Source organism: Notechis scutatus, chromosome 4 (assembly GCF_049901735.1).
Source record: "Notechis scutatus isolate UNSWTSFEM ecotype Mainland chromosome 4, rNotScu1.2, whole genome shotgun sequence".
Taxonomy (NCBI): Eukaryota; Metazoa; Chordata; class Lepidosauria; order Squamata; family Elapidae; genus Notechis; species Notechis scutatus.
This window is the reverse complement of record NC_142012.1, coordinates 73,506,601-73,520,238: the sequence shown is the minus strand read 5'-3', so window position 1 is coordinate 73,520,238 and position 13,638 is coordinate 73,506,601. Positions and strand designations below refer to the sequence as shown.

The 13,638-nt window shown below is 43.0% G+C and overlaps 1 protein-coding gene across 2 annotated transcripts in view; it reads left to right on the top strand.

Moving 5' to 3' along the window:
• ARID5B (AT-rich interaction domain 5B) overlaps positions 1–13,638 on the top strand; it is a 138,422-nt gene that overhangs the window by 53,833 nt on the left and 70,951 nt on the right. For both annotated transcript variants that reach the window (XM_026674235.2, XM_087963767.1), the window contains one exon: positions 11,693–11,923. In XM_026674235.2, coding sequence (XP_026530020.1) covers positions 11,693–11,923 — 231 coding nt within the window. The remainder of the gene's footprint in view (positions 1–11,692; positions 11,924–13,638) is intronic.

Below are 13,638 nucleotides of genomic sequence, written 5' to 3'. Positions count from 1 at the left end.
TGCTAGCAAATTTTATGTGACAGATTGAGCTAGCCAATGGCAGATAGATAGCTTTCTGAATGAATCTGTGATTCTGTGAGCAATTCAATCTGCCTGACTGCTTTGCCTGATTTTGGGTAAAAGTTGCTCTTTTTTAATAAAAAAATTCAATGTTTATATAAATATTTATAATATTTTCATACAAGCTATGCCCAGCCAGTCACATGACCACCAAGCCGCACCCACAAATTAGGCCACGCCCACAGAACCAGTTAGTGGTCCCTGGGATCAAAAAATATGAGTTTGGTGGTCCCTGAGGTCCAAAAGGTTGGCGCCCCCTGGTTTAAACAACCATAGTGGATATTTTCTCTTTATTCCGGGAATAATTAATGCTGTCCCTACTCAGCATTGGTGGAAAAGTCACCAGCCTGGTGTGGTCTGAACTGTTAAGTATTCAGGCTTTGCCTAGAATGTTTTAGGCTCTGAATCTTACTGACATTCTGGATTATAGTATTACAGTAGGGAAATTATGTCTTATTTCATAAATGCATTAGAATTCATGGGTAAGGCATTCTAAGGCCAGGAAATTAAGCAGCGTCTCTTGAAGGAGTAATGAACACCTATCAAAATAAGCACAGGTTTGTACTTAATGCCAACTCAAAGAAGGAATGATAGCTGCGCTTTCAAGACAGATGGTTCTTCTTGTGCAGTTTCCGGAAGGGCCTCCTGAACTAGATCTTCAGACTGAGTGTGGAATTGCTGCTGCTCTTCTGCTGCAGAGGAGACACCGGGAACAGGGAATTTATTTATTTATTTGTTTATTTAGTCAAACGCTTGCAATGTAATAGAAATAAGAATAAACCTAAATATAAATACATGAAATAGGGACTAATAATTGGGGACAATAGGACAGGGATGGTAGGCACAATTGTGCGCTTATGCACGCCCCTTACAGACCTCTTAGGAACGGAGTGAGGTCAATAGAGGTTAGTTTGAGGGTAAAGGAGATTTGGGGGTTTGAGCAGGTGACAACAGAGTCGGGTCGTGAGTTTCAGGCATTGACCACTCTGTTGCTGAAGTCGTACTTCCTGCGATCAAGCTTGGAGTGGTTTACATAGAGTTTATATCTGCTGTGTGCTCTTATGTTGTTGTGGTTAAAGCTGAAATATGCCTTAAGTGGTAAGACTTTTTTGCTCCTTCCACATTTCACCATTGGGTCCCAGTCTTTGTGGAATCCCATCTCAGAAGATGCTGCCTCCAAATTAATCAGGGCCTCTGGTCAGGAAAAAGGGGCCTTCTGTCCTAGCGACTTATTTGTCCCTAAAGCATCCAGGAACCCTTGCTCAAGGCCAGCCTCATGTGACTCACTGCACCAGCCTTCTCTCACCTGGGCCTTCCGTTGGGCTCATCCTGGCCTGAAGCTCTTGAGGTGGCCTCCCAACTCCGTCCTTCGTGGAAGTTCTGTGTTCTGGTGAGGTCTGAGGCGGGGACCAGGGACCTTCGGTTTAAAAGAAAAAGGCTGCTAAGAAACAGTAGCTTTGGCTGGTACTTCCCCTCCCCACAGGAAATAAAAAGGGAAACCCATTTTGAAAAATACATTATTCTCCAATGTGAGATTAAAGTGCACTGAAATTAACAGGACTAAAAACAAATTCAGAAGAATTTCTGATTCTGTTCTGAGGAGTTTTGCCCATCTCCCGACGTGCGATCGAAAGGCTCCTCTGGGATGGGGAATGAGTTTCGTCCATCAGTGCCCATCTTGGTCTGTTGGGTCCTTGTTGCAATCTCAGTCTCTCTGTGGCCCCTGTGGGGTTCATGGGCGTTTGGAAACTTGACGGGAGGGCTTCAGGGGCCCTTGGGGGTCTCAGAATACCATTCATTTATATTCCCTAGGACAGAAATGAGGGAGGAGTGCATATTTTAGTATTAATAATTTACAATTAAATCAGATCAATAATTCACACTGATCAAATTTTGTTTTCATTCTGCTCTGCCCAATTTCAGAGAATGGCTTCTGGCACATAAATCAAAGGCTGAGTGCATCTCTTGAACTAAAAAAAGGAATGCACATTCCTTGATTACTGAGGCTGGATAGGACTGGCCCTTATTTAAGCAGAATGTAAACTTCCGAAAAGTCTGCGCAGAGGAAGAGCGGAGTCTTTAGTCCAACCCAGCCTAGGTGCAAAATTGGAAAGGAAGAGACGTATCAGGAGGGCTCGCCTGGCACCTTTTTGGGATGCCAAGCCAGACCAGTTGCCAGCCAGGAAGAGAAAAAAGGCCAATTAGAATAGGGAGGCAGGCTTGGGGGTCGAACAGCACAGACTGGACTTGCCGTGGGGTCAGTGGCAGGAGAAAAACCGATTAGGACCTTCAGCTGATGCGTGGGAACAAGATACCACCAGCCTGTAATTATCCCTTTAAGAGAAAAGAGCTATTTGGTAAGTGAGTAGATGAAGTTTATCTGTAAAAAGTGTTTTCATCAGAGATTATCTTTTTCTTGCTGGCTTTCATCTCATCTCCTTCTCTCCCTAATGATTCTTTTATAGGCCTCCAAAACAGTTATTAAAATGTTGCAGAACAAATAAGGTAATGCTGGAGCTTATTAAAAATTGGTTCTTTTGTTCCTATCTGGCAGCTGACAAATTGCCTTGTGCTGCATCTTACCTGCTCTATTGTGCGAGGTTAGCCCAGAAAATGGCTGCAAATAAATTGTTATTGAATGCTGTTGAAAATTAAGCCTAACACTTTTCTTCGTTAAGGCTCCCATTCAAGCCTTTCTTTGCCTGCCTCTCTCGGTGTGTTGTTTTACACTTGTCTCTTGCATTATGTTGGGCACACAAGGAAATATTAACAAGAAAAGAAACGCCCGGGCAACCTGTGCCTAGACTCTATTATCCGGCTGTCAAATGCCCACATGAGAGCCAGCTCTAATTTTGATTCATATTGACGGTGCTTTCCCTAACAATCACTGCGGAGGGCTGTTGCTGGAACGTGAGGCCTCCAAAATAGTCTCTTTACAGCTTTCTCAAAATCAAGGGTTGCTAAACAGAATGAGAAGGTTTCTTGTTGTGGGGAGAAGGTTGGCCAAAGGAGTTCTTTCGCATAGGCATTGAGATAGGGCTGCTAGCACACTATTGGCTTTAAACAATATATATTTCAAGCGTGCAAACACACTCACCCCACTTCTTTAACATGTAAGCTATACAAAGTATACATTGCAAGAATTAACAAGGCTGTTATTTCATTAAGGGTTATGGAAAAGGCATAAATGTCAAGAGCATTTTAAGCGTTTAAATCCTGACCTGGTGCCATTACAAAGGAGCCCAACAACAGTGACCAAGTTCTGCTGAATTTCTCGGCTAATAACGAAGAGACTGTTGCATGAAATCGCGATCAAGCATCCAGGTCATAAATGCAAGCTGGTTGCCAAGTGCCCGTATTGTTGTGGGGATGTAACAGTTCTAAGTGTGAATGTAGGTTGTAACTCACATTTTTGAAGGCTGTCATGATTTCAAACTGTCAGTAAATGAATGGTCGTAACTTAGTTGAGAACTACTTATAGACCTGTTGAGGATAAATACATTTTTCTTATTCAAATGACAGTCATGGGTTATTAAAAATAAGCCAGCAACCCCATAGATGTAGAATTTTAGCCATTTTAAATATGTTCAGGCACTGTTGAATTAATTCCCCTTCATAATCTTCTTTGTTTGTTGTTGCTATGTTTTCCCTTTTAAGGAAATGTCAAGGGTCTTTCTTTTCTTCTGATTTTATATAGGAATCTATATTATATTGCTCTAAACATTATACTGGAACCTATATAAAATTGCTCTAAGAACACTTGTAAAACGTTTGAAATATATATTGTGTTTTCATTTCTACTTTTTCTTTTAAAACAACTAGAATTCCATAAGGAACAGTATAAATGATTGAATTACAGTTTGAAAGAATCGGTCTTTTGCTTACTTCCCTCTGTGTTCCCTAACTTTTTGATGGACAGATTGGATGCTTTGTTTATGAAATAGATTCATTTTTCTGTATTTTTTAATAACAGGAATAAGGTTCTTCAAGTTTGGGGAATCCCAAATTATTTTCTGGATACATTTTATCATTAAAAAAATAATAACCCCGGAGTATGCGTACAACATGAATTAATGCAAAATATTCTAGATTCTGGAAAGTTAACACCTCCTTATCTCCTGGACAAAAGGAACCAATGTGTGCTCAAAGGTCTCATGTTTTCACCATGATCCATTTAGTGATGGTACTTCTCTGCGTCAGTGAGTGGAAAACATCACCCCCATCTGGTGGCCATGGGGGTCGACCCGGAATGTTCTCCTGGGTCCCAGCCGATTGGGGGCTCTGGAGGAAACGCTTGCGTGGAGAGGGAGGCAGGGATTTTGAAAACTAAAAGTTAGCCAGGACTGCATCATGGAGGGAGGTTTTGCCAGGTCTTTACCAAGCCAGATTTTGAGGTGGTTAGGACATCGAAACGGGTGGATCAAAATATAAGAGGAAGACCTAGTCTGTTCTCCCCCCCAGTGGCAAACAGGGACCAGCAAGTCCATCACCTGCTCTACTGGGAGAGGAGAACAAACATCTCCTCAGCAGAAGGGAGCCCTATGGTCCAGCTGGATGCGGAGAAAAGATGGCCACAAGAAGTGCTGGACTGCTGCCCTTGTTTCAGTACGCTTAAATATCCTTCTGAAATTGGCACAACTGACAGTATATCAAAAAATAAGCCTCTCTCTGATCAGCAGGAGCCGTTTCTTCATGAGGGACATTTCTCTTTGATTGCCGGGACTTTCAAACATGGAGTTGTTCCATGAAACACGGGAGAAAATTTCCCTTTAAAGTTCCGTCAACAAAGCAGACTCCCATTGTGTGGATAATTCATAAAACGTCAACAAAACAAAATACTAGAAGTTCGCCTATTTGATTTGCACTTCCTTAATGTGGTAAGGCAGCCATTAATATTTAAAAAGTGTTGCCATTAATTAGATACTGAAACTGTGCAAGAGCAAGAGAAAGGAAATGGTTGGAGTCATCGATACAAAAGGCTCCCTTGCCTGGTTTGGAGACCACAAGGTGACCCTTCGGTGGTCAGTGAACATCCTGGAGACAACTTGACCAGGAGGTGGTGTGGAGAAGGAGAGGGAGCAGCGAGTTCTGCCCTTCAGCCCACTGAGGAGGAATGTGTGGTGCCTGGGGACTTCTGAGTCCCCCTTCCACCTCTGAGTTTGGCCTCAGGGTCAAGCAAAATTGTTCTCTGAGAAACGTGGAGGAACAACAACAAAATTGGACATACGGGTTGGCCCTTTTTGTAACTTTTGCGTGCAGAGTGAATGTAACTCATTAAATCCACTTCTTCAAGAGTTTTACATAAGGGGAAGTGTTTATAAACCATATTTGCTGCTAGAACTATTTTCATTAACAGCCACTCTTAATTGCACACTATGAATTTACAGTTGGTGCCAGCTGATTTATTAATACATGTTTAAGCACCTTCACGTGCATATTTCTTTCGTTGCACGGGTTGTGTGGTCCCTGTAATCTTGGGTGCTAATGAGGGTTTTGTGCCCTGAAATGCTGCTTCTCATTTGGCCCTTCTGGCTCAAGGGTCCCTGGTTATTCCTTTGGACACTTCTCTGAGCACATATTGAACCCAGTTTCTCTAGCCATCTTTACAAATCAAATTCTGAGCTGCTAACAGTGCCAGATTCTTCAGCCTTTCCCAAGTTTCCCATGGAACTGTCTGCTACTTTGCTATGGGGAGCGGGAACAAAAGGAGCCATGGACCGCAAGGAAAACTGCACTCCCACGCCCCATTCCAGCATATTGCCGAGGTCCCCCCCTCCTTCCAAGGCAGAAGGCGGCTCACCTGTGGATCACTGATGCCCCCAGCCAGACCTAACATGCCAGCAGGCACCTGAGTTGCTCATTCGTCCTTCCTTTGCCATCCAGCATCATTAAGAGATCTCAGATTTTGGCCTCAGTTTCACAGCAACCAATTGGTGCTCATCCATCAGGCTTTGCTGAGAGCCAGTTGGGCACAGGAGCCAGAGGGAGCAGGAAAGGGGACAGGGATACAGCCGCTATGATTATGTTACTGTGGTCATTGTGGCAGCATCACAATTCTGCTACTGCAATAAGCAATGGCTTGTAAACAGGTAGCATCAACCAGAGTCAAAGGCAGTTCCAATGGGATGCCTAAAGTGGCTGGTGAGACAAGGAAAGGGTGGATGATGGGAAATTGAGTGAGATGTGTTGGTATTGGAAGGAAAGGAAGACAGAGCTCCATGTGAGTGATTGTGCATCAGATTGAGACAACTAGATGATTGTCCAAGGACAAAATGTAGAAGAAGGAATCTCCAGAGGAAAGCCGGTCAATCTAAGGGAGTTTGATCTTGTTTCTCCTGTCAAAAGAAACATATTTGAGTGTTTTCATTAGTCTTTATAGACTCACTTTTTCAATATTTCATTGGCCATTCACAGCCCACTTCTGTTGATTTCTGTGTAAATAATTATCAAATCTTCAAGGGTGTGGCTTTGGGAGGTAATTTAAGAACTTGTGATTTTCAGAATAACCACAGCAGTGCAATAGCAACACAAAAGTGATAATGCTGTGTTTTGTTTTGCTTTGCGGTTACAAAATAATGAAAACAGTCATTCCTTTGCATTTTACATAGTCTCTTTCTATTTCCCTTCTGTTTTAGCCTGTCTTTCTCTTCTTCCTTCATATTTTCCTTGCCACTTTCCTACAAAAAGAAACAGGTGTTTTCTTTTGGATATGTTCCATTTGTCTTGATTTGTTTAACCATCAACAATAGTTGGCGCAGAAGGAGAAAGGTACAGCTATCCCCTTGTCCAGGTGTTTAGCTACATGTTTAGCTACAAGTGTTTATTTCTCTCCTGAATGCATGCATTTGTGCTAATTTAACTGCTAAGTAGAATAAATATGCAAAACTAAAACCAGAGGAGTGATAAAAAGTTGATGCACAGTTTTAGAATGTTAAGCATTGGTAACCAATTCACTTAGATTTAGACACATTTTATTTCTACAAATGTCATACTGTATAATGTCGTGTAATTAGAACAGGAAATCATTGAGTAAGTGAGGAATGAATAAGAGTACTTAGGCTGAAAGGAAAATTACCTTCTGAGAAATTATATTCACACTCCACACCCCCATTCTTGCTTCACACGATAATGTTGGTAGTGATAGAAACTGATGCAAATTTTCTCATCTGTAGTACATTGTTCTGCTAGGTTCTTCACAAGCTTACATCACACACACACACACACATCTTTTTTAAAAATTCATTTTTCAAAAATTGAATGCACAGAATTTACGAAGTGCCTAATTAGAAGCTGGAATTGTGCCTTGCAGCAGAACGACGACGACATGGAAACACCAATGTAATTATTGGTACCTCTGAAAGCTGGAGGCATGCCAAGTATTGGAAGCTGTTCTAGTTTGGTTGCTAGCATGTGATCAGGCTGGAGCAAAGTTTAGAAAAATACATAGTAAAACATCAAAAGATTATACCGTACAAACCTCCTCTAGAACTGAGCTGCCTTAGATCAATCTTAGATTGGATGCTCTTCGGATCTACACTCTGCAGCAGAACTAATTAATATTAAGCCGAAGTGGCTAAGTAAACAGCGTGTCTGTCTTTAAAGTGGTGGAGTTAACAGGTGATGCCCCACCAGCAGGCAGAAGAGATTCCCAGGAGCACCAAGGCAGGGCAAGGTGCCCTCATGAGTTCTCTCCTTCCATCCACTTCTTTCCAAGATGTCTCATAAGAGTCTCTTGCAGGCCTGCCTGGAAACGTTTGAGAGCTTCTATATGCAACCTCAGTAGGCAGCTGCCACCAGCCCTCCTGAGCCCTTCCGTACGGTCTTAGGTGCAGTGAACGAAATGCCAGAAATGAAAACAATAAACACACACCCAGACCCCCACAAGCATGATAAGAAAGCAAGAACACGCCTGTCTTTTCTCCTCAGAAAAGGGGAGACGACGTTTCAAAAATAGCTCTTCTAAGACAGATTTGGAATCAGTTAAACAAAAAATCGCTTCTCCTGGCATTTGGACTAATGCGATTAAGAGAACGAAAGGGTAAAATTCCTGGCAGATTTCTGCAGCTGGGTAATTAGGTACAGGAAGGGACATGCCTAGTTTTCCATCCAGCTCTACAAAATCCCAATGCAAAGATTATTTTTGTGTGTGTGTTTTTGAAAAGGGGAAAAGCTCAGTTGATGTTAAAACTGGATTTGGTGGTTAGCCATAATCATTGGAGTGTGGTGTTTCTGAAGCCCAGCAGGACAAGCTCCTTTTGTGTGTTTCTGTGTTCAGTTGAAAGACTTTTTGATCTTGAAAGTCAGTTTGAGCCTTAATGGTGAGGGTTGGACTTTGACCTGAAAATTCAATTTCTGCTTCCAGGGGCGACTAGTGTAAAACCATTGTTTTCTCATGGTGATCAAAATCGAGAAAAGGTAGTTGTCCACATAGCCAGGGTGCCAAGCATCTGAGAGGGAACCACTGAAAGTTTTCCTTCAGAAGTTATTTGGACTAGAAAGAAAAATACAAAGAGCTCAGTGCATCTGCTCTTTAAAATGGTCCCGTGAAAAGGTTACTCGCCAGCTGCAGTTCCAGGGCTTGTCCAGCATGGAGAGGTTTGGGCTCTCCCCTGTCCCGATGTCCTTCATGGTTCCAGGCCCATCTGCAACTGATAGTCCATCGCCAAATGACCGTGCCCTAGAAGACATGGCAGGATGATGGCAGAGCTCCTTTCTAAGACCAGCCAAATGAGCGGAGGGGGGAGGAAAGGGGCCATCGAATGACGGCACCCCAGGGAGAAGGAGCTGACAATTGACTGGGCCTCTCTCTTTCCACAGAGAAAATGAAAATTGGAGAATTGTGCTCCTGCTCAAAGCAGATTATCATCAAATATTTCATTCTGACACAGTGCTATAATTTTAACATATAACCATAGTAACATTTACTAAGTTCTACTGAAAGAAATCAAAGGTTTTTCTCCTCCCCGTTTCAGTGAGGAGAGATAGAGAGACCTTTGATTATTATTTTTTTTCTGGCATTGGTGTGGTGGAAATAATATATTTGTTCCAGGAATCATTTGTTTGTCTTTGCTTAAACAAATGGAAATGCTTTTTTTCCTTTCCCCTCTTTGTCTTTTGGTTGGACATTTTTTAAAAGGTGTGCGGGGTGAGGGGAGTTAATTCCATGCAGCACTCTTATGAACTCATATTGCTTTTTTATTTTTATTTTCATTATTGCTTTCACAGCTTTGAGTTAAAATCTAGTAAATGTAAAGAGAGTAGAAGTTCAGGGTAAAAAGATATAACTTTAGTGATGAGTTGGCTTTAAAATATCCCTTTAAAATAATCCTGAATAATATTACAATCATTTTAGTAATGTGCTTTACTATTAATATACTGTACTGTTTATAAAATGGTTAAAGACGGGAGAGAGGGAGAGAGGGAGGGGGAGATATCTTGTCAAAAACAAACCAACAATCTCAAATAATACCAAAACACTGATACGCAATCCTGAACAGGATTTGCACCTCATCTGCTAGGACTATCTGTATAAATGGGGCATAGCATCCTCCCCTCGGTGTGGCTGAGGGGTCCCATGTTAAACTGTGTAGATCACATCATGACTTCTGTAAGCTGAGGACATATACCAGTCCAGTATCTGATTTTTTAAAAATGTAAACAATGATACGCTTCAGTGGTTAGATGGCCTAGACATTGGTATTTGAACATAGATCTCTTTAACATTTATATTTTATTGCGCTTTACTAATCTAGATGAGATGTTAATATATATTGCTAGTCCATGTACAATACGCCATATGCTAAATGAATAAACTGACACACATAAATGCAGCTTGAGTACATCCTGGTATATTGGGGAGATGTGGCCTTAAATCTATGATTGAAGACAGCAGGTCTTGTGCAAAGATTTGGTTACAACATTATGATTAAAAGGACCATAAACCCACCCTGCAAAAGTGGTCTTTAGGAACCTGCAACGGATGGGCAGGACAGACAGTGAAGCTGAAAAGGTTTCAGGAGGAGCCTTATCACACTTCTGAGAAAATAGGGCTGACCGGAAATTCTTCCCAAGCTAATATCTGAGATGATTCATGGCACTGAAAGCGACCAAGGCAAGTGGCCCGTGGGCTCTTAAGAGCTTCTGCAGGTGGGAAAGCGGTGCCAGCTACCCTGTTTGTTTCATGCTGCATCCATCGCTGCCTTGTATACACCCACCAAAGCCATTGCTGGCTTTGCTGTTCCTTGGCATCTTATAGAAAGAGAAACAGTGGAGTCTGGGCCACGTGCACAAGCCAAACAAGCCATACGTACCATGGCCTCATTCAGCATGTTATGAGGGTCAGGGCAGGACTCAGCAACACCTTTCCCTAAGCAGTTTCTGCTCACAGGATGGGGAAAATCGTCATACTCACAGTTCTGGTAATCTGTGTTTTTAAAATGCTGGATGTTTTTTTCAGATTGGTTGGAGTTTAGCCACATATAAAAGATTTAATTTGTGTACAAGAGTTCTATAGAAATTCAGACTTGGCTTTCTTTGGGGTTTTGCCAGTATGGCGAGTTCAGATTAATAATTAAATTACCATTTTTATTCAAGTGTAATATTATAATTTCATATCCACATTCAAGGACCCTATTATTAAGAGATTGCTTATGCATTATTTATCTATTCTATTTATCATTAAAAAGAGAGGCTTATAACAATCCCCCAAAAAATAAACAATTAAAATGCTCTTAGTAAGCAGTAGAATATAACTATTCAATCAAAATTTCAAAAATGGTAAAATTAATTAGTCACCAAATGCTAAAAGTACTGAAAATTTTATTCCAAAGTAGCTGATGGTTGGATGGGTGGTTGGATGGATGGATGGATGGGTGGGTGGGTGGTGGATGGGTGGGTGGGTGGTTAGATGGATGGATGGATTGGATGGATGGATGGGTGGATGGGTGGGTGGTGGGTGGGTGGGTGGGTGGATGGATAGGTGGGTGGTTAGATGGGTGGATGGTTGGTTGGTTGGGTGGTTTGTTGGTTGGGTGGGTGGGTGGTGGGTGGGTGGGTGGTGGATGGGTGGGTGGTGGATGGGTGGGTGGGTGGTGGATGGGTGGGTGGGTGGTTAGATGGATGGATGGATTGGATGGTTGGATGGGTGGTTGGATGGATGGATGGATGGGTGGCTGGGTGGTGGGTGGGTGGGTGGGTGGGTGGATAGGTGGGTGGTTAGATGGATGGATGGTTGGTTGGTTGGGTGGTTGGTTGGTTGGGTGGGTGGGTGGGTGGTGGATGGGTGGGTGGTTGGATGGATGGATGGGTGGGTGGTTGGATGGATGGATGGGTGGTGGATGGGTGGGTGGTGGATGGGTGGGTGGGTGGTGGATGGGTGGGTGGGTGGTTAGATGGATGGATGGATTGGATGGTTGGATGGGTGGTTGGATGGATGGATGGATGGGTGGCTGGGTGGTGGGTGGGTGGGTGGATGGATGGGTGGGTGGTTAGATGGATGGATGGATTGGATGGTTAGATGGATGGATGGATTGGATGGTTAGATGGATGGATGGATGGATGGTTGGATGGTTGGTTGGATGGGTTGGTTCTCTGTCTGGGGAGTCAGTAACGGTCTGCTCTCTTTCTTTCTTAGGTGAGGAGGAAGAAAATATCAATGTGCTGATCCTCAGCTACCCCCAGTACTGCCGCTATCGCTCTATGCGGAAACGAATCCAGGGCAAGCCATCTTCAGTGCAAGCAGACCAGTTCGTCTTAGCCCTGGGAGGTGTTGCAGCCATCAGTCAAAGGTCCCAAATCCTCTACTGTCGAGACACATTTGAGCACCCCACACTTGTCGAAAATGAGAGTGTATGTGATGAATTTGGTAAGTCCCTTCATCTTTCCTTTTGTCTCAGGTTAAAAGGGTTTTCTGCAATAGCTCCCCATTTTGGAAGTGAAATTTAATCACAGTGGCTGAGTGTTCACCTGGTGAAAAGTGATACTTTACTGAGAAGCCAAGGAAGTGCCCAGAACTGTTAAGTCCTTATAGTTTGGCATCCGCATCACCGGCAAAACGCTCTTAGATAAGCAGCATGCTTGTTGGAGGATGGAGATGACATTGGAGAGAGCTTTGAAGGCAACGTGGTGTATTTTGTTGTTAGGCACAACTGCGCTAGGCCTCATTCTTCCAGGTTTGCTTATTCTTTGGGGTTTGCTGCAACTCCTTTATTCTTCCATTGTGTATCAGCGGAGAGATGCTGAGATGTTTCCTAGCTCAAGATGGCTCTGGCTTATTATCAGAATGTCAATCCTTGGTTGTAGAGCTCTTGAGTAATATGCTGTAGCCATTAAGTTCTAAACTGCTTGGTCTGAAGGAGACGCATGAGCTCCAGTGCCAGGTGTGTTCATGGCCATGGCAGAGTGAATGCATCGGTTGTGGTGCTCAGTTCTAGCAGAGACCCCATTGTTAATAGGGGATGAGTGTTCGCTTCATCAGGTTCTACAGTTTGCAATCCCCAAATGTGTGGTGTAGAGTTTAGCTGGGCTGCACAAGGAGATATTTGCAGAGCATGTTTGTGAGAATGAAGCATCTTCCTATACAACATTAGAGCAGCAACATCCTTTGTGAGATTCGCCTGGCTGCTTGGAAGGTTATCCCCAGCGGTCTCCAAGTATGCTCAGAAACGGGCGGTCTGCAGGTACTGGGCACCATGAATACAGGCAGAGCCCTTGGAGCACCTGGATGGGCTTTGCTGAGGATGCAGCTTTTGCATTTCCAAGAGAGGCCCTTCACCTCCTTTGTGAAGGCCCTCTTTGGCACACTTTGCACAACCAGCCCTTACAGACTTGTCCTTGTGAGTAGAAACACTTTTGGGAGGTTGACAGAAATGGTGGAGAGGCTTCTCTCCCTTGTCTTTCAGAGTTCTGTCTCTGGACCCTGCACAGGTTTAATTACTGGGATAGGCTATTTTTCTGAGTTCTCTTACCTGTGCTGTGTAAATCAGTATTTATTTACCATGTCACTTTACAAATTAGATCACATTCATAAATCTTTATAATGTGAACTGTTTTTATACGTTGGTGAAGACAAGGAGAAAATATATTTCTTATTCCGCTACCCGCTGCCCTGCTACTCATTTGAAAAGAACGGGTTTTCCATCGCTCAGGATAAACAATGATTTTAAAAGGAGAATGTTTTGGAAGGAAGTGAGAAAATAAAGATGAAATGATCAGTTCAGACTCAGAAGGAAAACTGTTCAGTCAGTTACGGGAGCTACAGAGCTCAGATACCTTCACGCAAGGAAGTCAGTCTTGGCTTTGGTAGAAAGGAAGACATCAGGGCTGAACTGGTTGCGGGGATCCTTGGTGCTCTCTGAACTTGGTGGTTTTCTTGCAAACATGTCATGACCCAACTAGGGAAACCTGATCAGTAAATGTGGGGTTTGCTGCCTGCTTATCTTGACTTAGATGGTGCCCACAGTTCAAAAGTTGTCAGTCCAAAAGTTATAAATCACAGCACAAAACCTGTGATTTAATGATAAATTAATTTAATCAAAATAAAATACCATTTTGATAATTGCTCCTATGCATGTAGTAACT